This window comes from Misgurnus anguillicaudatus, chromosome 2, assembly GCF_027580225.2.
Source record: "Misgurnus anguillicaudatus chromosome 2, ASM2758022v2, whole genome shotgun sequence".
NCBI lineage: Eukaryota > Metazoa > Chordata > Actinopteri > Cypriniformes > Cobitidae > Misgurnus > Misgurnus anguillicaudatus.
Window position 1 is genome coordinate 33,406,050 of NC_073338.2, and position 23,194 is coordinate 33,429,243.

Genomic DNA, 23,194 nt, shown 5'->3' on the forward strand with positions numbered 1-23,194 from the left:
CGCAATAAATCCATTTTGACTAAAAATGTGTTTTCTATACCAAGAAAGTGACAAGATGAAAACCACTATTTTCTGTTACAAACTTTCACATAGCATATTTAGGTTATAAAAAAATAAATTCAAACCATAACTTGATTTTCAAAGATCTATTATCAAAACGAATTATTTTTTCCACAAAATGCAATAAATCCATGACAAGTTTTTTTTTCAAAATGCTATAAATCTATTGAATCAATATATAAATGTTTGTTCATCTTTGCCATGTTATATTCATTTAGTTGACTAGTGGTATACACTGATTAAAAAAACATTAATGGCATTAATCAAAACACTTACTTTGTCATATTAACTTGACGTTGACATGTTATACTTGACGTCGTCGCTGAACTTTTTTTGACAGCAATCAGCTGTAAAATGTTTTGGTCCTGCTCGATTTTCGTTGATTTCAAGTAAAATAATGGAAAGTTTTTTATAAGATCTCCTGGGGTCAATGTGTTAGCATGAGAGCAACTTGATGCTGTCGGGAGAACATGCGGTCGGCTCCATAGTGCCTCTCACGTAAATTATTAGATGTTGATGGCTTACATTTCTTTCCCGTCACAGAAAACCGTCACAGGTTTATCAATGCCATTAAAGTATTATTTTGCTTTTGTTTGTTTGTTGATCACGAAGTACAAAGTAGATGAGGAAAACTAGGATGCTGTGTATTCAACGTGCCGCCATTGTTTGTTTACATTGCGTGAATGGTGCGCTGTAATATGTGGAGCGGATTTATTGCGTTCTGTAGAAAAGCAGGAGTGCCGTATATCGCGTTTTGGGAAAAAAGGGAAAAAAGATGACAGAATAACATGGCGGATATTGGATTTTGCGAAAAATTAAGAATTTACTTTTAAATACTATACTGATTTTGGCAGTAACTCATTTTTTTTTTCAAAAATGCCGTTTATCGCGTTTTGGAACCAAACTCTTCATATATTGTTTGATGTCACCTACAGACAGAATTTGAAGTGTGTTTGTGGGAGCTTGGGTGGGGTTTTATTGTAAGTTACTTTGGTATGATGATAACATAAATGTAAACATGTTCATTAGAAGAACTGAAAGGTGCAGAACATCGTGTCTCGCAGCACACTGATCTGTGAGCAGCGGGCAGATTACATCTCTGCCTCTGCTGTCACTCCCTGTTAAGATAAGCGCATCAAGATCAATCAGCGAGAGGCAAAGACAAGCAGCATTTAGAGACTTCCGTCAAGAGCAAAGACAAAGACGACGGGTGGTACAAACAAGATGCCGCTTAATTAAAAAGTCAGCTCTACCTCACCATCACTAACACAGTGTGACAGAGGGCAGAGACAGTAGATCAGGCCTCGAACTCCTTTAACTTGCAAGTGGATCTCAAAAACAGAAAACAAATAAATGGATAAAATAGGAGGTTTTTAGAAATGAGGTACCTGTGAAGATGACCATTAGTGGCCATCTTGAAATCCTCCCTGAGTAACTTTAGCTCCAATATACTTTTAGAGCACCAATTATACAATTCACGATTTTACATTTCCTTTGGTTTGTATTAGTACATGTTGACAATATGCAAAAGATAAAGTTGACAATGACGCAAATTATCGTTTCCAACGTAAATCTCTTTTCTTGGACTACAACAAACACAAGGATTGTAGGCAATAGTAGACCTGTTGACATGGACACGACGGTCATTATCATAATTCGGCCCGCTACTGACTCTCAGCCTGTAAGTAGTCAATGTTTTCATATTTAAAGAATTTATTACTGACTAAATCATGATTCAAACACGAGTTTTGAGCAGTGCAGAGTAGCGCTTGCTATTTGTCGTTTCTACAACAAATGCAGACATGGTTTTATGTTTTAGTATCCTTAGCTTACCAATCTTTTACGTCCTGCTCAAGCCACGCGGGCAAAGTTGATTGATCAGCTTGGTCATCTGCATTTTCTGGATCAGATTCAACTCTTATTGATAAAGACGATGGCTGCGTCCAAAACCGAAGGCAGCTGACTTGTTGCCTCGCTGCCTCGTGACCTTAGCGGCATGAAGGCAGCTCCTGGAAATGCATTCGGAATGGAATTTGGTTTGAAATCAGAGAGCGCCTTTGTGATAACAAATCCTATATTTGAAAACTGCAATACTAATTAATTTCTCACTAGAAATGCAATCAAATGTGTAAAAAGTGAAAATATAACCTTATTTAGACTAGAATTTGTGATACAACAACTTAATTGGCTGCCATTCTTTTTTTACTCGACCAGGCTTGACCAATCACATTCCCCGCGCACACACATGCATAGCATTGTGGGACAAGACAATGAAGGTATCACAGGAGTCAGGATGTAAACCAAACACTGAATTCGGATGTGCCTTGATGTCTTTCTGTCTTAAAATGCATGCATCTGAATGCAGCATTTTAGAGATTTAGAACGCAGACGATATTAAATGTCCCGTTCTTTCTGATCCCATTTTCAAACTTTAGTTAGTGTGTAATGTTGCTGTTAGAGCATAAATAATACCTGCAAAATTATAAAGCTCAGATTTCACTGCTAGGCGATATATTTTCTTTAACAGAAGTCCCCTTTTAAAGCCTACAGCGAATGGCCAGTTTGGACAACAGCCCTCTACTTCCTGCTTTAATGTCGTCAAAATAAGAGTTTCTGACTAAACTCCGCCCACAGGAATACATCAGTTACCAGCTAAGCTCAAACAGCACTGCTAAGCTAAGCTGCTGTCGAATTACAACTCACTAAACAAACTACACAATCAGAACTCGTTATGTATTTCTAAAAGAGGGACTTCATAGAACAAGGAAGACATCAGCCTGTTTTGCGGACAGTGAAAACAGCGCTATACAGATAAGTAAATTGTGTGAAAAATAATGCCTTTTTTTACACGTGAAACATGAACACGTTATTTGCGCACTGTAAACACAATCATAAAGCTTCAAAAACAGGAAAAACAGGACATATAGCTCCTGTAAGCATTGTGAGTTAATCTTCCAAACATGGTAAGGAGCACCATATTCCCGCCTGACGTCAGAGGTGTTCAGGCCAATCTCAACGTTCTTATTAGCTGGCCAATCGGAGGACACTGCGCTTTTCAGAACAATGAGCTTTGTACAAAATCAATGCGTTTCAGGGAGGCACGGCATAGAGAAGCAACAATAATGTACATGTGGAAAATGTGTTTTTTGAAACATAAACCACACAAACACATTGTATTACACCAAATACACATTTTTAGAAACGTAATAGGTGCTCTTTAATAGACTACATCCAAAACTAAGAATACATTTTAAAACCATACGTCAGATGATCACTAAAATCAATGAAAGGATTCTCTGATTTAAAACAAAAATTGTATTTAATAAAATTGACAAAAATATATTTTTGCACATTCTAGGCCGAGCGTGACTCCTTACTTAATATAACATAGCTTTGATCTATTTGCGATTTTTGTCACAACATAATCCCAATAGTTACATTTGTGTTATTTCATAGTTTGATTAGTTTAATGTTGTTAGAAATGTTAAAAACAATAATAAAAAATTCATCCTAATCTTTTGAACGGAAACTTTTGAACGGAAGTGAATATCTAATAATAATAATAATAATAATAATAATATTTTGTTCTTTGTTTTAACAGTATTAGTTAACTTTAAAGTATATAAGTCCTCATAAACCACTGAACATTTTTCAAAATAGTTTTTAAAACTTCTGAAATATAATGTTCTCTATAAGAACCCATCTTAACCAATTAAATCTTTTTAGCTCATTAATAATAAAAAAAAAAACACTAAAAAAGAGAGCATTTTGACTGCACAGTTGCAGTGTATTTGTGTGTAAGGGGATTTAAAAACAAGTGTGATCTTATAAATCGGTGGAAGTGTGACCTCTAGTGGTGAGAAGCCTTCACAGCTACATTGCATAATACATTTCTTTCATCCCTTCAAACATCAATGCACAAAATTAGTGAATCTATATTGTATCATAACAGTCATATAATGAATCTGAAATGTACATACATAAATGTTGCATCTTACTCTGATTTATGAATGCATTTATAAATACAACAATGGCTAAAAAGTTTTAAAAAGTACAGCACTGAAACAAAACCATGTTTTGTAGAATGCCCATTACTTTCATTTTACTGTCCTGACACATTGCACTGACAAACATAGAGAAATACATATATATAAAATACATCTACAAGATCTCTGAAATGTTCAGAACATTTTACCAAAAATCTGTAATTATTTCATTGTTAAAAAGCATGAGCAGTAATCTGTGTTTTTTTTCCTACCTTATGGATTTTTGTGTTATCAATCATTTAATAGTATGCACACTAGTTTATCTAAAAGGCATCGGTTATTCTGTAGCATGGCGTAGATTAGTGTCCATCAATGCACAAGTGACTACATGACCAAAATGTGGCCAAAAATTAAGGCATCAAGTGAGAACACATTTAGCTCTCTCGGCAGTCAGGTCATCATTAGTTGAGGGAAGTGAACTGGTCATGAGTACTGCTGGGTGAATTTCTGATGAAATTCCTTTAGTTTGTTTAGCATAATTTTAAGTTTGTCTTTTGGTGGTAAGATGGTCATCCTGTTAAACAAAGAACATAAAACAATCATTCAAGTTTTCAATAAAAAATGCTCATTAAATGTAATTTACACATGACTTTAAGAGTAAAAGCAGTTCGAGCAGTAAAGAAAATTTTGTCATTATTTTCTCACCCACATTTTACAGAACCCACAGTCTGTCACTTTTGTCAGAACGACATGAGGGTACATAAATGTGACCCAGTGTGTTAAAACCAAGCTAAAGTTTTTTTGTAAAGAACATTCTGTGAAAATATAACCTTGATATCTTTACTACTGACAGAGAAAGGCCATGTCAATGATTGAAATCAAACTTTGATGCTCCTAGACTTTAACCTGGATTTCATAGACAGGGTCACAAATGACAATGATGTCTAATGCACTATAGCTGTGAGGTTAATAAAAAAAATCCAAAATCACGCACCTGAAGTGATATGTGCCATCTTTTTGACCGAATCCACTGCCGGGAACAAGACATATTCCTGTTTCTTCTAAAAGTGTCATACAATAGAACATGTCTGGAGCCTGACCCTTTGCCTGAGACGTAAGGAAGGACAAAAAATAAGACAAGCCATAAAAAAGAAAGACGACATCTACATATGACAAACACCAACCTTGGCTTCACTGATGGCACGTTCAGGTAATGCAATGCGGGGAAAGGAATACATGGCTCCCTGCACCGGGTTACAGCTGATGCCTGGCACTGTGTTCAGAATCTCCTCTGTAAGTTTGGCTTTTTCAGCCAAGTTACTCAGCACGGCTGTTCTCTCCTTGATAAAAAAGTAAGCATTTTTGTTAAACATTGTACAGCTGTGCTGCATTTATGTTATCGGTTGACCAATCCAGTAAGCTTTTCTTTCATGTTATACAGTATTTAGAAATATGAGGTCACCTTGATAAACATGGGGTAAGAGGGCTCTCCAGGTTGAGGTGGGTTGACCACCAGGTCCATGAGGGCTTGTCCAGGTGCAGGTGGGCACAGGCGTACTGATACCAGCTTGGTGAGTTGAGCCTTTACCTCTGGTTCCATGTTGATGACCTCCATGTACCCTCCTCGGAAACCACACCTGTAGGAGAGGGTTCACTTGTTTAGATGAAAAAAGATAAAGATGTTTGAAAAATAATACTATACCTGATGGATGTGCACTTACTCTCCCATGTAGCACTTAGAGGTGGAGTGAAATGATACAAGCTCGACGGTGTTTGAATACTCGGGACCCATCTCAAACAACACTTTCTTAAAAGAGTGAAACTCACATCCCTCTGCATACACATTGTCCTGATACACCTGAGAGAGTCAAACACATTAGGAGAAATGTTAAAGGTGAAAAAATTTAAAAACATTGCCTACTACTCAACACAAAAACATGCACTTATTTATCAGCAGATGCTACATTTAATAATGTGCTTCGTAAATAAAAACACATACTTACATACATAGCATGTATATTTATAGCATGCACTACAGTATTATTATACATACATACATACATACATACATATATAGATCCATACATACATACATACATACATGCATGCATGCATCCATACATCCATGCATCCATACATACATACAAACATACATGCACTACTGTATTATTATACATACATACTTATAAACATACACACATCAATCTATCCATCCATACATACATACATACATACATACATGCATCCATGCATCCATACATTCATCCATCCATACATACATACACACATACATGCATGCATGCATACATCCATACATGCATCCATACATGCATCCATCCATCCATACATACCTCCATACATACATACCTCCATACATACATACATACCTCCATCCATACATACATACCTCCATACATACATACATACATACATACATACATATATACATCCATCCATACATACAACCATCCATCCATACATACATACATACATACTTGCCTCCATACATACATACATACATACATACCTCCATCCATCCATCCATACATACATACATACATACATACCTCCATCCATCCATCCATACATACATACATGCATACCTCCATCCATCCATACATACATACATTCCTCCATCCATACATACATACCTCCATCCATACATATATACATCCATCCATACAAACAACCATCCATCCATACATACATACATACATACATACTGTACATACATACATACATACCTCCATACATACATGCACTACTGTATTATTATACATACATACATACATATAAATATACATACATCAATCTATCCATCCATCCATCCATACATACATACTTGCCTCCATACATACATACCTCCATCCATCCATCCATACATACATACCTCCATCCATCCATCTATACCTCCATTCATCCATCCATACATCCATCCATACATACACACACACACACACACACACACACACACACACACACACACACACACACACACACACACACACACACACACACACACATTACTTAGCAATGTTCCTGTTTTCAATCCTAAGGAACACACATACGTGTACTGTTAAAGTGTTTAGCTTAAATGTTGTGTGAACCGCTTCGAATAATAGCGTCTGGCAAAGGTATAAAAAGAATGTGAAATGTAAAAGTGATGTGATCGCCAATTATGGTAACCCATATTTGAAATGTGACCTCTGCATTTATCCCATCCCAGTGAGTAATGAACACATACACAGCAAGTCGTGAATACACACCCGGAGCTGGGCAGCTTTCATCTGGGTTAAAGGTGCCTTGCTCAAGGGCACCTGCCTGCCATGAGAATTAAACCGACAACATTGGGGTTACGACTGCCCCATATTGTAAAACAATAGATAGAAAAAGGAAGAAAGAATTACGAAAAACTGGAATATTATGCAATACATGAGGTTACAGAATACATGGTATTGCACATTTTCCATGAAATGTACGCAATAGTACAGTATCTTTATAAAATGACCTCAATGTTTTCTTACCTCATCAGCCATGAGGAAAAGATTTTCTTTGGCTACAAATCGAATTACATCTTCAATACACTGTCTGCTTTGTACTTGACCTATTAAAAGAAAAAGAAAATGGACCCATATTAAACGTCTATTAGGCATATGCAAATCTTATATTGTATTTTTGCAGAGAAAATCTTTCTGATGTGAATTATTTAGGTATCAAAAGATTGCATAATCAGCATATAATTCACAGATCACCTATTAAATCTGGCAGACTACCGTATATTCATTGTTAAAGGATTTTAATGGTTGACCAGTAGGGTTGCCGGGGTTGATAATGCACAGTACACGGGGGTTGCAATACTCTCTGGCAGCCTGTAGAGAGCGCTGTAACTCACTAATGTCCAGACTCCAGCACTTTTCCTCATTCAGGTAGTAATTCACCTGAACAGCTCCTAACTCAGCTATAGCAGCCGAATACAGAGGATACTGAGGAATAGAGATCATGACTCCGGTCCGGGTACGATTCTCCCCAGCAGTCAGTAGCTTCAGTACAGTCTGAGACACAAGACATAAAAAATATGAGCTCTAGAGTCATTGAAATCCTTAAAGGAAATCTAAAAAAATGACATCAAACTACAGTACTCCCCACTAGACACAATATAATGTTTTTTGAAAAACCAATACAATCTTTCATCATTAAGTAATCAGTAACAGTAAGAGCGTGATCAGAGATATAAATCATATAGTAAGTGAACTCATAGCACAATAGCTAACTGGTGGACTGCTCTTTTTTGACAGACTCAAGCAGGTTTACTTTATGTACACGTGTTAAGTGTACATAGAAGTGTTTGTCATTTGAGTAACATACTGCAATGCCGTCACTGGCTCCTGTTGTGAGGTAGATATTATCAGGGTCAGAAGACACTCCACCATCCCGACGTTTGATGTAGTTTGCAATGTCATGCCTTACACAATCAATGCCCTGACTTGTTGTGTATGCGCCTGGGGAAAGAACAGAACAAATAAAGAAGGTGAGAAGTTGAAAAGATTAAAACAGATTAGAAAGGGATCAAATAAAGACTGATATTACATACTTTGTAAGGATGGCTATGTTATACTAATATATTAAAATTTTATTGAACACACACATACTTACTGTTAACATGAATATTTACTAAATAGATTTAAACTTGGGAACCACTGACGTTAATGACGTTTTATGTCATTCTATGGAAAACTTTATTTCAATTAAGTATTTTATCATTCCTATAAGCCTATTAATGCATTTTTGTTTGATGCCTAATTTCACTTTTCCGCAAACAATATTTTGAATTCAAACAATACGGAGGACCCCCAATAATACCACCACAGACTCCCTGTTGAAGACCCATGATGTACCACTGTACTTTAATCAGTAACATCACTGAGCAGAGATGTAGAGAAAATGGTAAATATTTTATTGCTGTAACAGGTCACTATTTAACCACCCTTTTAACCAATGTCATCACATTTTAGCATCTGCAGTTCAACATAAAATCAAAACCGGGCTCATTTCTTTTTTTAATATACATTAAAGATCAGGAGTGATTCTGTTTAGAAATAACATACCCAGTCAGCTAGTCGAATACACAAACAACATACCAATGCTGTTCCCTCCACATGCCTCCAAAATACGCCTCGCTCGGTTTTTGACATCCTCTGGAAACTTGTTGTCATCAAGTAATTTGGGATAAACACACAACGCCATCACCTAAAAAAAAAAAAAAAACACTGTTAACTCATTCCCCATCGGCCTTTTTTTGCCAGGAAAATTTTCTTCTAAAAATATCTAAACATACAAATATATCAAATGAAAGAACAGACCCTCTACTTTCAAACAAACAATAAACAAACAAACCGGGAAATTTTTTTTCACCCTATCTATATTTTTTTCTCTGCTTATAAACTTTTTAGCAAAAAGCTGAAATAATAGCATTTTTGTGAAGGAATTTTGTTAGAGATCAGATTCAGAATGATTATCAAAACATACACGCAGTGTTAACTTTAAAAAAATTTATAAATTGGGTAATCTAGTGGATAATCACGGTATTACAGATAAGCATAAAAACTAACCAGGAACACGTTTTTTCCATGCAAATGTTTTCTTTTCATTGACGAGATAACTCGTCAATGGCGGGGAAAGAGTTAAGGCTACCGAACGCAGACCTTTTTGGCCAAAATGGCAAGTTCAAATAATAACATAAAATATAAAAAATGACTATGCTCAGTCTGTAATGATCGCATTTGTGTTTTCTTCTAAAAGGGGAACACTTAATATGTTTCTGGGATATCCAAAGTGAAAATTCTTTAGAATTGAGACTTTGGTTAATGCGTGCAAACAGTAAAATGTGCAGTGATGCTGCAAGCAATGAGCAACTTATTCAGTGGAAATGACTTGAGCAGATAATTCATTGACACTCTTAGTCAGCAAAATAACAGAAGAGTCAGCTACCTGTCGGAAGAAAGTGATTGGCTGTTGACCCATCGCGTGAGCATCTCCGATATTCGCTTTAATGACCTCTTCAAAAGGCTTCTTGACCCCCTGCAATACAGGATTAATAGTTAAATTATTTATATATAATAAAAAATAGACCAAAAGATGATACAATGATATTTAGCACAGATGCGCTTTAAAGCCCCCCTGATGTAAAAAATGCACTTTTAAATGTGTTTCTAGCAGAAAATGATCCATCTATTGTTCTTTGTGTAATCTAAACCGCAACAGTCACACAAAACAGGCTGTTGCGGATCCCCTATCAATGTGATGTCACATTGATTACGCCCCAACCATAACCGCTCACAGATTGAGCCTTATGAGCGTGTAGTTCAACCTTCTGCCAGAGACACATTTTTTGATGTAGTCCAAAGCACATGTGTAAGAGCTTTACCCCTTATTTTGCATACAGGGAGCTTTCTTTGCATTTAAAGAGACACACACAAAAACAGTGTGTTTTTCATTCCAGCCACAAATGCCACGTTTAACATTGTATAATAAAAGATATGTGTATTTTGAGCTAAACATTATAGATACATTCTGGGGATACCAGAGACTATTTTTATATTCCTAAAAACACCTAGGTTAGCGGCCCTTTAAAAGAACACACAGACAGAAAATTTTATATTTGATAGTTGGATGCAATTACACAACCTAATTATATTCAGACATGACAGGGAAAAATGTAACATACAAACTGGAATGTTATAATAGTGGTGTTCAAAGTGGTGTCTAAGTAAAAAAGCTTCAGTTTTGCAACCTTGCAACCATTTTTGACAGCATGCATTCTTTGCACTGTTTGTGTAGACTCGGATGATCCATGTATCCCTGCATGATTTGAACATTTTCCAGAGAACATCTTTTGTGCTTTGTACCACAAGAACTCTGACCTTTTGTACAAAGCATTCTGTAACACATTTGCCAAGATTTAATTAGTGAATAGTGAAGAATCGTGAATAGAAGAAAAGTGATGAAGTATTTAATTGCTTAAACTTTAAACTTTTGTTTACTTCAGAGTTAACAAATTAATATATTTTCTTTTTTTTTCTTTTTGGCCCCAGACTTTTGAACCCTACCCTATGTTGGACAATTTTTAATTTAACTTCTTTTTGATAAGCAAAGTTTAGTATGCTGCAGTGCCTTATCTGCTAAGCAAACAAGTATAGGGTCACTGGTATTGCTGATGGCAGTGTTTCAGAGCTCCCTGCTGTCTGACTGTTCCTCTGTTTGCTCATTTTAAAAGCACTTTAAACTGTGTTAGTCCTCAAAAACAAACTCTCTCTGTCACTCTCACTGCATGCTGATTACAAAATACAAAAACACCTTGTTATTCAAATACTTTAACTCTCTCTTTAATATAGAACAGAGTAAGACAACTTTTACACTTGAACAGAATTTCAGAAGCTTCACCAAAATTATGCATTTTAATAAGTTCTAAAAACTTTGATAAATTAAAATGTAGACAACATTTAAAATAGTAAGTTAAATGACTTGCACTGCCAATTAGATAGAACTTACAAGTAAATAAAGGTTTTACACTGTGAGTAAATGTTTGGGAGAGGGATATCATTCATTAAACCCATACGGTCAAAGTTTATCTAATTTGATATGCTCTCATTTAAAACAAGACTTTAAAAAATGTCAAAAAATTCTGTTTTCTCTGTATAGGCAACCGATCAAAAACCTTTTTAACAAGAATGTAAGAAGAGCAAGTCTTTACATGACTAAAATGAATCTAAACACCATCTTCAACATGAAGTATTTTAAAAGTTAACTTAAAGGGGCCATGGCACAAGACTTTTTTAAAATGTCAAATAAATCTTTGGTGTCCCCAGAGCACATACACTCTCAGAAATAAAGGTACAAAAGTTGTCACTGGGACAGTACCCTTTCAAAAAGGTACACCTTTGTACCCAAAGAGTGCATATTAGTACTTGAACTGCCAAAATGTACCTTTAAAGGTACATATTTGTACCTAAATGGTACATATTAGGACCTTTTTTAAAGGGTACTGCCCCAGTGACAGCTTCGTACCTTTATTTTTGACAGTGTATGTGAAGTTTTAGCTCAAAATACCAAATAAATAATCAACCCAGTCTCACCCCATGGCGTCAATATTTGACGACACTTGACCATGCGTTTTTTGACGAACTGGGGACTTCAATACTATTAAGTCCGTTGCATTCTCTTTCCTATTTTCTTACCATTTTCTACCATTTTCGCGTCGGTTTAGGGTTAGATTTACATAATGACATCCCTACCCAAACCTTTCCCTAACCCCAATGCCAGGCGACAACTGTTTAATTTCGCGTACCCAACAGTATTGAAGTCCCCAGTTCGTCAAAAAATGACGCGAAAGGTGCACCCCCCGCGCCAACACACCGACGCATGGTCAAGCGTCGTCAAACACCGACGCCATGGGTGTGAGACCGTGTTACAATAATTTATAATAGTATGTTAAAATTGCCACTTTGTAGGTGTGTGCAAAAATGTGCCGTTTTGGGTGTGTCCTTTAAAATCCAAATGAGCGGTTTGTTGCAATTGAAACTCAATTGTGCTGTGAATTATTTTCTCTCTCTCTTTTTTTCTCTGCACTAAATGGCAGTGATGTGATTGGATACTATAGTGCATATTAAGGGGCGGTATTATTATAATAAAAGCTCCTTATGACATCATAAGGAGAGCCAAATTTCAACGACCTATTTTTTCATGTGCTTGTAGAGAATGGTTTACTGGGTTGATCTTTTTCACATTTTCTAGGTTGATAGAAGCACTGGGGACCCAATTATAGCACTTAAACATGGAAATAGTCAGATTTTTATGCCATGGCCCCTTTAAAGAACTTAATAGTTGAAAAAATTCTTACAATGTCATATGTAAAAACAATTCACATTATTTATAGCCAGTTTATTATATAAACATCACATATGCTATATATAGTGAACAACAGCAGATGTAAACTCCCCAAACAAGTTCCAAGCTTGTGTTTTGTTTTGCCTGTGTTCTTTAAATTTAGGTTGTGGGCTTTAGAAAAATTTCTCCACAATTACATCAAAGAAACAAGAACATTTTATATTGGACGAATGTTTTAAATAATCTCTGGTCCCACCTTCTGTAAAAGTAAAACCTTTTTGAAATTGTAACAAAGTACACGTATGTCAATATTTTATAATCCACACTGTTTTGCATTTTGTTTCAGCAGGATAAGGTACATTTGTTTTTTATAACTTTATAAAGCAAACCTTATGTTTGATATGACTTTGTTTTGAATGAGGCACACATTTTCTAAAATTGTCATTTCAATAAAAAAACGAAAAGTTGCTCATCGTGCTATTCCACGAGCACCTTATAACGTTTTTTTAAGTCAACACATATCTTTCACCATTCATTAAATGGCAAAGTTTCAAGAAAGCCTGTTTACACTGGCCTTGTGTAATTATGGCTCTTTTATTCTCTGACATTTCAACCTATCCCAGAGGCTCCAGCTCATTGGAGTGTCATAAACAATAGCAGCTTTCTCAGTAGTTGGTACGGACAGCACTAATTGAGAAGCCCCAGACTGCACATCTGTTTCTCTCTAGGGTGAAACTGTCCATTCAGATGCATTTACCAGAACTTACAACTTCCCCAGCCCCCGTTTCCTTACGATTTTTTCATTGGTTGCAAAGTGAAGAGGATCCTAACCTCTAGCCAGTGAAATTCCAGTTTTGTCACAACACCCCTAGAGCACTTTAATCTTGTTTGAGTAGAAGGTGGAACAAGGTTTTCAAACTATACGATCTTCTTCACAGTATGAGGTATGAGGGAGAGTGGATCAGATTTCACTGACTCACAACATGTGCATTGCCTTTCGTCAAATGACCTTTCGACCATTTTTTGGCAAACAAATAAGGCCTGCATTCCTGGTTGAATAGTAATATATGCATTAAGCAATAAAGTTAGAACAGTGAATGAGATAACTAAGAGATCTGAATCTACTAAATTGTGCAGAAAAATTTGGCAAAAAATTATGGAAAGAAATTCACGGATGATTCATGTCCGAAATAGAGACTTCCGATTTTCAATATCCCACAGAGAATTAAGTCATTTAAGCAGCTGACTGTGACAAACTAAACACATATCTGGAAGCACAATTGCTTGATGATACAAAAACATCCAAAACACAAACACAACTGCCTGAAAAATTTGGAGAAAACACAAAACAAATATATAATCTGGGTGTGGCCTAGATGCAGTTTGTGCATTGTCTAACATCTGAGATCAAAACATTAGCAGGTCCACCTGCATTTAGATTATTTTATATGTGTGGGTTACGTAACTACATTCTTGTGCAATATTGTATTTCTTTACAGTGATGCCAATAAATCTTTGATTCTATCTTTATTATGAGAGAACAAGAAAGTGAAACAGAAAAAGATCCAGTAGGTTAAATGAGAATGCAATAAATGGAAATGTAAGAAAGGTAAAAAGACCCAAATAACACCAGTAAGAAAGAATGAAAAAAGCAGCAGGAAGTGAGTGAGAGAGAGATTTGTACAGTATTAGATGAAGGCCACCATTGTCAAACGTGCCTTTCCCAGAAACCTAACACCATCGTACTTAACAACGCCAGCAAAGCCTAAAATGTGTGTAGGTTTGTCTGCTAACCCTGGTCATGAAATCCCTTTACAGGATGTACAAAAATTATTATAATATTTCTGCAAACGCAGCTGTACGGATTTTTGTTAGATTGTCAGATGTTGACTTTGGACTCTCTTCACTTTACTACCATGGAAACCTTTAACACAGTCCATTGAATGTTGTTTCTAATGCTTTTATTGAGACTTCGTCTTGGATTTGCCACACTAAAGCCTGTTCTGCATTACACAGGGTGCATACATTTGATTTTGCTTCTGGTTTTGTTGATCAGAGGTGAAGAATGATGCAAGAAGCGCAAGAAAATGTGTGAAGCTAAAATCTGATTAAATAAAAGTTAGCAAAACCCATGAAAGTGATTCTAAAAGAAAAGAAGACAAGATTATCTAAGATGGATGAATGAAAAATTTGTGAGGTTGCTGCAACAGATGCTTGACACCAGCATCTGATCATTTTTTCTGTCCCCATGACGATCAATGCTGACACTTAACTATGGTCTTATCAAGAGCAGTTCATCTAAGGTTTACTGCTACTCCAGCACCAGTAATACATTGAGCATACATATGAGGAACACTAAGATATCTGGGGCTAAATTTACTTAAAGACTAAAGCACTGCTTTGCCAAAACATTGGCGAATTTTGCAAATACTGAAGAAGCATATAACAACAGAGATAAAATAAATTAGGGGCGTTTGCAATATACTGACTTTCATAAGTTTGGCAACAGTATGATTTTACAGCAAATCTAAATACACAGCTTGAAACACGGTCCAGCAAAAGGTCATTCCCGGATAGGGCTTATCCTAGTCTCAGCCTAAAATGCATGTTTGAGCTGCCTTAATTTTAAAACATCTCGCCCTGACATATCTTAACATATATCAGTGACATTTGTTTTGTCTTAAGATGCACATGACTTTGCAAGAGACTACTTAAATTTCCTAATATATAAGTCATAGTCGTGGATTAATCTAAACCCTGTCCGGAAACCCGCCCCTATAGGTACAAAAAACTGAAATATGAGATTTGAACTACTGTTGTCAGGTAAACATCTAGTCAAAATACTAGTCAAAATGTACTGTTTTGGTCAAAATATGTCGGTTTGGATTAAATGACCACGTTGCATTTTCAAGAATTAGATTTTTTTAAATAGCTTAAAATGTAACAAACAACTACTAAGTGTAGCTGTTTCATTGTAGTAGCTTGCTGGAGCATCAGTTGTTTTTCCACTACTGAGAGGAGGGGGGGTCTAGTCCCATTCAGACATTGCTTTTCGTTTTTCTTTAGTCATGTTTTATCATAGTCAGTCATAGTGAATAATTAGGATACTTCCAGAGTATGGATTAATTTTGAATGAAGATGTTAAGATTTTAGGTCAGTGAGTGCATGATTCATGTTTGCGAATGTCAGGCGAATACTAATCATACCTCTTTTAACTCCTTTTCTATCTGGACCGCGCGCTGCACGATGGGTCCGCGCACCGCGTATTCAACTTTCTTCACGTTGGCATTCATGGTGTCGACGGTCAGGACTTTATCCTGTCGCCGTAGCGCTCCGTTTTGCGACATCTTCGGCTTGCTCCGTGGCGCAGGGGTTGCAGAAAGAGTCCTGTGGGGAGAAGGCATCGGAGAAAAGTTCAGGACCCCTGATGGACCCTTGGGGTACACTGCCGCGTAAACTTGACATGTTCCCTGTTTTAAAACCCTTACGGATTTGTTACATAACATGGTTGGAAATAATTCAAGGAGGTAGATGTATTAAAAATGGTTTAAAAAATAAAGCTTAAAATTGCGTTTTTAAACTTTGGTAGGCTAATCCTTCAAAAAACTAGTTTCGCTGTGCAGCAAACACACGTAGCGAAACCTTTAAAGGTCTATTCGAGAAGACCTTTGTACTGTACATCAGTTCAAGATTACAAGCACCCTGATGGTCAAGTCCCCACGCCTCTCACATCTATTGGGTTTACAAACATTAAATTTGGTCTTACTATCCCCTTTAAAGGGGGGCTACAATAGACAGTTCCTCCCCCCGATCGTTTTACGCACCAAAAGTTTCAATGAAAGCCTCTTCGGTTGCCCAGACGACAGATAGCAGCGCTGAATCAATGTGAAGGATCTGATGCGGCTCTATAGACTTTGACCGGTGTGCAGCTTCTCTGCTGGGAAAACCTCCTCCCCATTTACTCTCTCGATCCAATAACTGACATTATCCAACTCCTCCCATGTTGACGAAGTCTCTTCGTGTCTTGCAGGTGAGATTAGCAACAAACAATGTGAACCCATTACAGGGTTATGTGCTATTTAAAATAATTGTTCGTAAAGAATGCAGGAAGGAAGCTTTTCAATGAAATCGCTTGTCATGTGATCATGACCATGTGCTGCTTGAAGCATGGTGCTCTTTATTACCCAAAACTTATTTAAAGTTTGAGCAATGAAGAGCTGTAGCATTCCTCAATTGGGATAGCCCAAGAACTTTTGTTTTTGAGTCAACATCATAGCAGGAATATATATATTTTCGTTTAAAATACTAGCATATGTCTTATTAACAATTTGTTCAAGAGTTCAGTACTCCAATCATAGTTCATACACTAACATTAGTTAACCCAAGCCCATTTTACAAATATTTACTGAAGTAAAAAGTAACCACGTGTCTTCATAGGCTGTAAGTTATTTACATATGAGACTTGAGCAGTGGCCTGCAGCACCTCCGCAGGGACATAGGCGAAAGGACAAAAAGGCACTTTTTTCTTTGTAACCGACGCTGATACAGATGATCCAACACATCAGTGAATAAAAATCCCTACTATTAATATTGCTTAATATAGTTTACTTGTATTTTTTCGAAACAAAATGATGCAGAAATTATGTTCATAATTTTTAATATTTAAAATGTTTTATGGAAGTCTTTAAAGATAAAAGTTAGGATAAAATGTTTACTGTGGTTTACCACAAAATACCAGCTTTTGCTATAGAATAGCTTATCCATGTTATTTATTAGTAAAAGTGGTAATCAATGGCAAAAAAACCACATGTTTATATTCTTATACTATAGGCTAATAAAACCATTGACAATTTTCATAAAGGAAAATATTCACAAATCTTAATGTAGCCTAAATAAAATAATGAACACTCACTGGACTGGTACTATTTAAAATGCACCTGACATCCTAACGTCTACTAAATTGAATTAAAACAAATCAAATGTTTTTGTCAAAAATACGGTCAGAATTGAGTTAAACTAATCTATTAGAGTTAATTAAGGTTAACTCACACGTTTTTGATACACATTTATATGTTTCTTATTACCTGTCCTGCAGCTCGTGATGTACGCTGTTAAGACACTGCTGTGTAGTCCTGTTAAGAAAACTGCCAAGATGCACAGAACTTCCGATCCGCCGTCAAAACGTGTGTTCATTCAAGTTCATGCGCTGCTGCGCACACTGATCCGAGTATGGCATCAAAGTACCGCGAGAGTCATTCTAAATCAAATGACTCTCGCGATATTCGCGAATGTCGTACGCTGATCAGCAGTGAACACCTTTTATCACGCATCTTTCGACTAAGTTTGTTAATAATAATTTGTATTATTGTTGAAGCGACAATGGTAACATATTGTATTCATTATAATTATTAATGTTATAATTATGTTCACTATGACCAGAGGGTCACATTTACAGTTATGTCAAAAGAGGAAGGGGCTTGAGCCTCGCGTGTGGCACGCCACTGGGCTCAAGTTTGCACATTTCCATTTATGTTAAATAGTTATATCCTTTCGGACATTAGCAACAGACATTATATAACATTATTTTTACTAGAAATCTACAGAATGTAGCTATAGAATTCAGCGATTTGTCAAATAAAAGTAGTGACTAGTGACAGTAACTCTGTAAACGAGACTACTGCGTCATAATTAAGTTGCGTTTGAGATAAGGGACAGCTGGAAAGTTATGATATAAATGTTTTATCACCACCGCAATTTTTTGTGCATCTTGTCCATATCTGAAATTATGTTTTATGCTAAATTTTAGTTGATGTATTCATGTGGATTAAGTTTTTATAGGAAGCTTAATTATCACAATCCATATTACATTAGGTTTTATGTTGAACTTCTCTTATTCCCCAATCAAGATTAGGTACAAATTAGCAATTTAAATGGACACTTTAAACGTTTGTTTATTTGAAACCAGTTAATGTGTTGACTGCATGTATAGTACTCATGAAACGATGATATGAAAGTATTTTTCCTTATAGTTAAGAATCATGTCTCCTCTGAAGTGAAATAAAATACATAATCGAAATCACGTCTTCTCTGAAATAAGTCAAATAAAATAAATAACTGAAATAAAATCTGAGATAAGACATTAACAAACAAGTCCTATGTACCGGTATTATAAAAATACTACAGTATTTATATAAAATCTACAGTAAGTTATAACCATTGACAAGCATTTATGTCGCTAATAAAGATTCATTATTGAGATAACTGGAATTATTGGATATTTTTTCTCACTGCTTAAGTGAACATGCAAAGCTTACTTGGCTCCGTTTAAAGGTGGGGTGCATGATTTTTGAAAACACTTTGGAAAAGGGTGTCAGGCCGAGTACCAAAACACACTTGTAGCCAATCAGCAGGAAGAGTCACGTATACTAACCGACATCTAGCCTGGATTGTGTATGTGTGGGGCGGGTCTATCAAAAGAAGGTCCCTATTCTATTGGGCTAAGGGTGTGTTTGTTTAGGTGAACTCAAATGTCAACATTGGCTTTCAGGGATTACGCACCCCACCTTTAAACTGTTTTGTTAGCAAGACAGGTCAATTCTCAAATGAAGCAATACAGACGAGGGGATCAGAGTGTATACATACAAAGACAATGAATTTTATGAAGTAATTGTGTAAAAAGGGTAAAAATAAAATGATTTCCTTTTAAGAGTTTTTCCCTGTGTAATTTGTTGACTGTTTACCTTTATTTGGAAATGGCCAACTAAATAACATAATGAATAAAATGTACCCAGTTTTTTATGGCATAAAATTACAGAGTTTGAAGGTACCAATTATGTCTTAAAATACATTGTGATATTTTAATAAATAACATTTAACTTAAATATCCTCTTGTTACTAAAACACAGGGTTCTGTTTTATTTAATATTTTTAGTGTGTGGTTAAGTATTTGCTTATAGTCTAGCCTCATTATCTATGGGTAGTCACTTGTGTTAAACAGTTCAACTGCTGAACTCTGTTCTTGAAAGATAACTTAGGTGGCCAGCAGGGGGCGTGGTTTATACAGAATAAACTGCTTATTTACACAAATTACAGTATCAAAGACAATAGCTGACTTTTACTTATATATATATATATATATATTTTAGTACTGTAAGATAAGACAATCACCCAAATGATGATTCCCAAACAACAATTTATGGACTAACCAAATTCAACACATTCACCAGTGTCATGAACAGTGTAGAGCAGGGATGTGCAACTTCGGTCCTGGAGGACCGGTGTCCTGCAGAGTTTAGCTCCAACCATAATTAAACACATCTGAAGCAGCCAATTAAGGACTTACTGGGCATACTAGAAACTTTTAAGCAGGTGTGCTGAGGCTAAACTCTGCAGGACACCGGCCCTCCAGGACCGAAGTTGCCCATCCCTGGTATAGAGAATAAACATTTTTTTTCTAAAAGAAAATGTAAACACACTTTTACATTCAATAATATTCAACGCATCAGTATGGTAGCGTGTAATAAATCTGATATGACAGTGTGAATGCTACAAGTAACCTTCAAAAATAACATACAGTAGAACCATTATAAAAACTTAAGTGCAAATCTACCTTGTTGAGTCACATCCAAATTTGGCTTTACAGTATAATAATAACCTAAATGATCACAGCCAGATTAACACATTAACTGTTACATTTTCACCAGTAGAGTCAACAAATATAAGACTAAATCCAATGTACTAAAAACCTGTTGCAGCAGTAATAGCTGTGAGAGTCTGTGTTGCCACGGAGCGCAAGGCAAACGTGGGTACGGAGAGATCTGTGAGGAGGTAGAGCTGATGCTGAGGACTCTGCAGCCCATAACACTTGCAGTCATCAGTGACGAGGTAGCACTGCAAAGGGACATGAGTAAACCCCTGAGAGAAATCCTCAAAGACGGGCTCAGAAGTAGGTGAGGCTGGCGAGACTGGTGCATCTTCTGAGGTAAAATATCGAGTGACAGCAAATGTATAAAAGAGGCGAAGGAGCTCCAAGCGGCGGTGTGACGAAAGAAGGGGTGTAGCGTTTGCTGGCGCGCCCCCACGAACAGGTGGGCATACTGTGATTGCACGTCGGGATTCACGGTTGATGAGCAGAAGAGCTTGAACGTCCCAGCGAAGGTTAACAGATGGAGGGAGGATGGAGCGGTCAGCTTGCTCCAGACAGCTGCGGAGAGTCTCCAACAGAGGAGACCAAAAACGAGCTACAAGCTCATTCTCTGCCTTGTACAAAGAAGGTTTGGGGCCACAAAGAACACATACATGAACCCCAGGAAGTAGCTGGAAACAAAGTAAACGAATGGCAACGGTAGGGCTGCCTTTGGGCAGAAAGACTGGATAATCACAAGAGGAAGAGCTAGAGAGCGAATGTACCAGAGTTAAAAGGACAACAACTTCTTGTGGGGCCAAGCGAGACCACCATTTTTCCGTGGCATGGGCCACACGGCCATGCACAAGCAGGCAGCCAAATTCACTATCCGCTGCCTGGGTAAAAGAGTCTAGGGTCTCTTGCACCATGCTAGAGTTGGAGAGGAGCAGGCAGTCGGTGCATTGTGTTAAATGTCCCATCATGCCCTGGTCATCGCTAACAAGCTCCATCAGCATATCAATCAAGCGGTAGCAGGAGCGCACTTCCCGTTTTAACCGCTCCACGTTGCGTATGTTTGCCAACTCATCCTGTCCCAGGACCATGACCATGCAGTTCCACACATTGTCTAGCAGGCGGCCCAACTGCAGCTCACTGACGGCGCAGCCACCACCACCACTCACAGCAATCAGCATCAGGCTCTCCTGAAAGACCCGCCAGACGACGCGACTGCCACGCTCGGTCTCGCAGCTCAATAGCTGAGTTCCGTGTCCAGCACCAAACATGTGGACACCATTTAAAGAGCCAATGATGGAAAATGGGAGCTGCTTGGAAGAGCCTCGTGAGAAGAGTGGGACACCACTGGAAGATGTAAGGCAGAGCAGCTGAAGGGACTCGGCTTGAAGCATGATGAGGGATGCCTGGAGAAAGGGCTCTAAAGAGCAGCCATCGGTGGAGAAATTTTTTAAGCCTTTAAACAAACAATAAGACACAGTTAAACTTAAGCACAGGAAACAACAGGTGACTCTTAAACTTTTAATGCCTCTCTACGCAAAACATTCACGCAATCTATGCATAACTTTTTTGGACAAAAACTATTTTTTTTACATTTGACTCACTGAGCCATCTATGCAACATTTGAAACATAAACCTGCTGCTGACACATATTTAAATGTTTATGAATCCATAAAAATCAAATGGTAACCCTTTGGGTCGCTTACATTTGACAAATAATCAAACTAATAATCAAATAACCTTTAGATTCAAAAGTGAAACGTGTTGTCATTAAGTAAAAAATAAGTAACTATGATCATGTTTAATCGTCTTGCCTTACGTTTAGAAGTTGTTAACTTTACGTCTCCAGAGCAACATCTCAAATGACGTCATATCCGGTTTTCTTCTTTTGTTTCTCGAAGCTTTGCACGAAATGTACACATCGCCACCTACTGTGCCATTGTTTAGTCCTTGTTTATTTGAGCATATACAACCTTCTCCTTCTATTGTATGTCATATTTACCCATCTTTTTATACTTATACCTTAATGCACGAACACAAGTGACACTTAGATCCACGAGGCTCACCGAATCAGCTAATGCTGAGTGTTCAGCTCCCGGTTTTCTTCGACGGTCAAGCAACACGAAATGAATTGCGGTTTATCGCCACCTGTCGGAGACAATCTGTATGTGCGGGTAGCGTGTAAGTATGTAATTACACTGTTGGGAATTACTCACAGCTGAACTACAATACAATTCTAATCTTATGTTAATAATAAATCCAGAAACTATCTAAAACCTTGTATGGACTTTGATGGATACATTATTAGACCAGTGGTTGTCTGCAAGTCTGACCACTTTTTGACTCATTAACATTTTGAACTTTAAAATACATTGGTGGTTATTCTGTGCATTTCAGTAAACATTTCTCTTTAATAAACCAATATTCTCATCAAGGTCAGTGTTGATAATTTTCCTCAACATCAGACTTCCTCACAGTTTGCAAATGGTAGTACAAAGTTCCTTGATTCAAGGCCAGTGTAGACGTCCCTCCAAGATGGCCTGCAACATTAACCCATAAAATCATAATATTTATTGCAATGTCCACATTTATCAAATAATGTATAATTAATGTATAGTGTTCCTGTATA

At 36.9% G+C, this 23,194-nt stretch overlaps 2 protein-coding genes across 5 annotated transcripts; both read right to left on the minus strand.

The window, feature by feature from the left end:
• Window positions 1–3,983: 3,983 nt before the first annotated feature.
• Window positions 3,984–18,151, minus strand: gpt (glutamic--pyruvic transaminase). Of its 3 annotated transcripts, none has more exons than XM_055202779.2 (12): window positions 18,014–18,151; window positions 16,136–16,316; window positions 10,035–10,124; window positions 9,185–9,293; window positions 8,412–8,545; window positions 7,855–8,098; window positions 7,571–7,650; window positions 5,768–5,904; window positions 5,509–5,683; window positions 5,231–5,386; window positions 5,041–5,153; window positions 3,984–4,620 (listed from the first exon to the last, which is right to left on the minus strand). In XM_055202779.2, exons 2-12 carry the CDS (start codon window positions 16,274–16,276, stop codon window positions 4,530–4,532), a joined length of 1,470 nt encoding a protein of 489 aa, XP_055058754.1. In that variant the 5' UTR covers window positions 16,277–16,316; window positions 18,014–18,151; the 3' UTR covers window positions 3,984–4,529. The 3 variants fall into 3 exon arrangements, with proteins under 3 accessions (XP_055058754.1, XP_055058753.1, XP_055058752.1); XM_055202778.2 differs by lacking the exon at window positions 18,014–18,151 and adding an exon at window positions 16,754–16,912; XM_055202777.2 differs by lacking the exon at window positions 18,014–18,151 and having other exon boundaries at window positions 16,136–16,642.
• Window positions 18,152–20,313: 2,162 nt separating this feature from the next.
• Window positions 20,314–22,915, minus strand: fuz (fuzzy planar cell polarity protein). Of its 2 annotated transcripts, XM_055202781.2 has the most exons (3): window positions 22,588–22,915; window positions 22,385–22,496; window positions 20,314–22,021 (listed from the first exon to the last, which is right to left on the minus strand). In XM_055202781.2, the coding sequence occupies exon 3, from the start codon at window positions 21,957–21,959 to the stop codon at window positions 20,667–20,669; it is 1,293 nt and encodes a 430-aa protein (XP_055058756.2). In that variant the 5' UTR covers window positions 21,960–22,021; window positions 22,385–22,496; window positions 22,588–22,915; the 3' UTR covers window positions 20,314–20,666. The 2 variants fall into 2 exon arrangements, with proteins under 2 accessions (XP_055058756.2, XP_055058755.2); XM_055202780.2 differs by having other exon boundaries at window positions 22,385–22,915.
• Window positions 22,916–23,194: the final 279 nt, after the last annotated feature.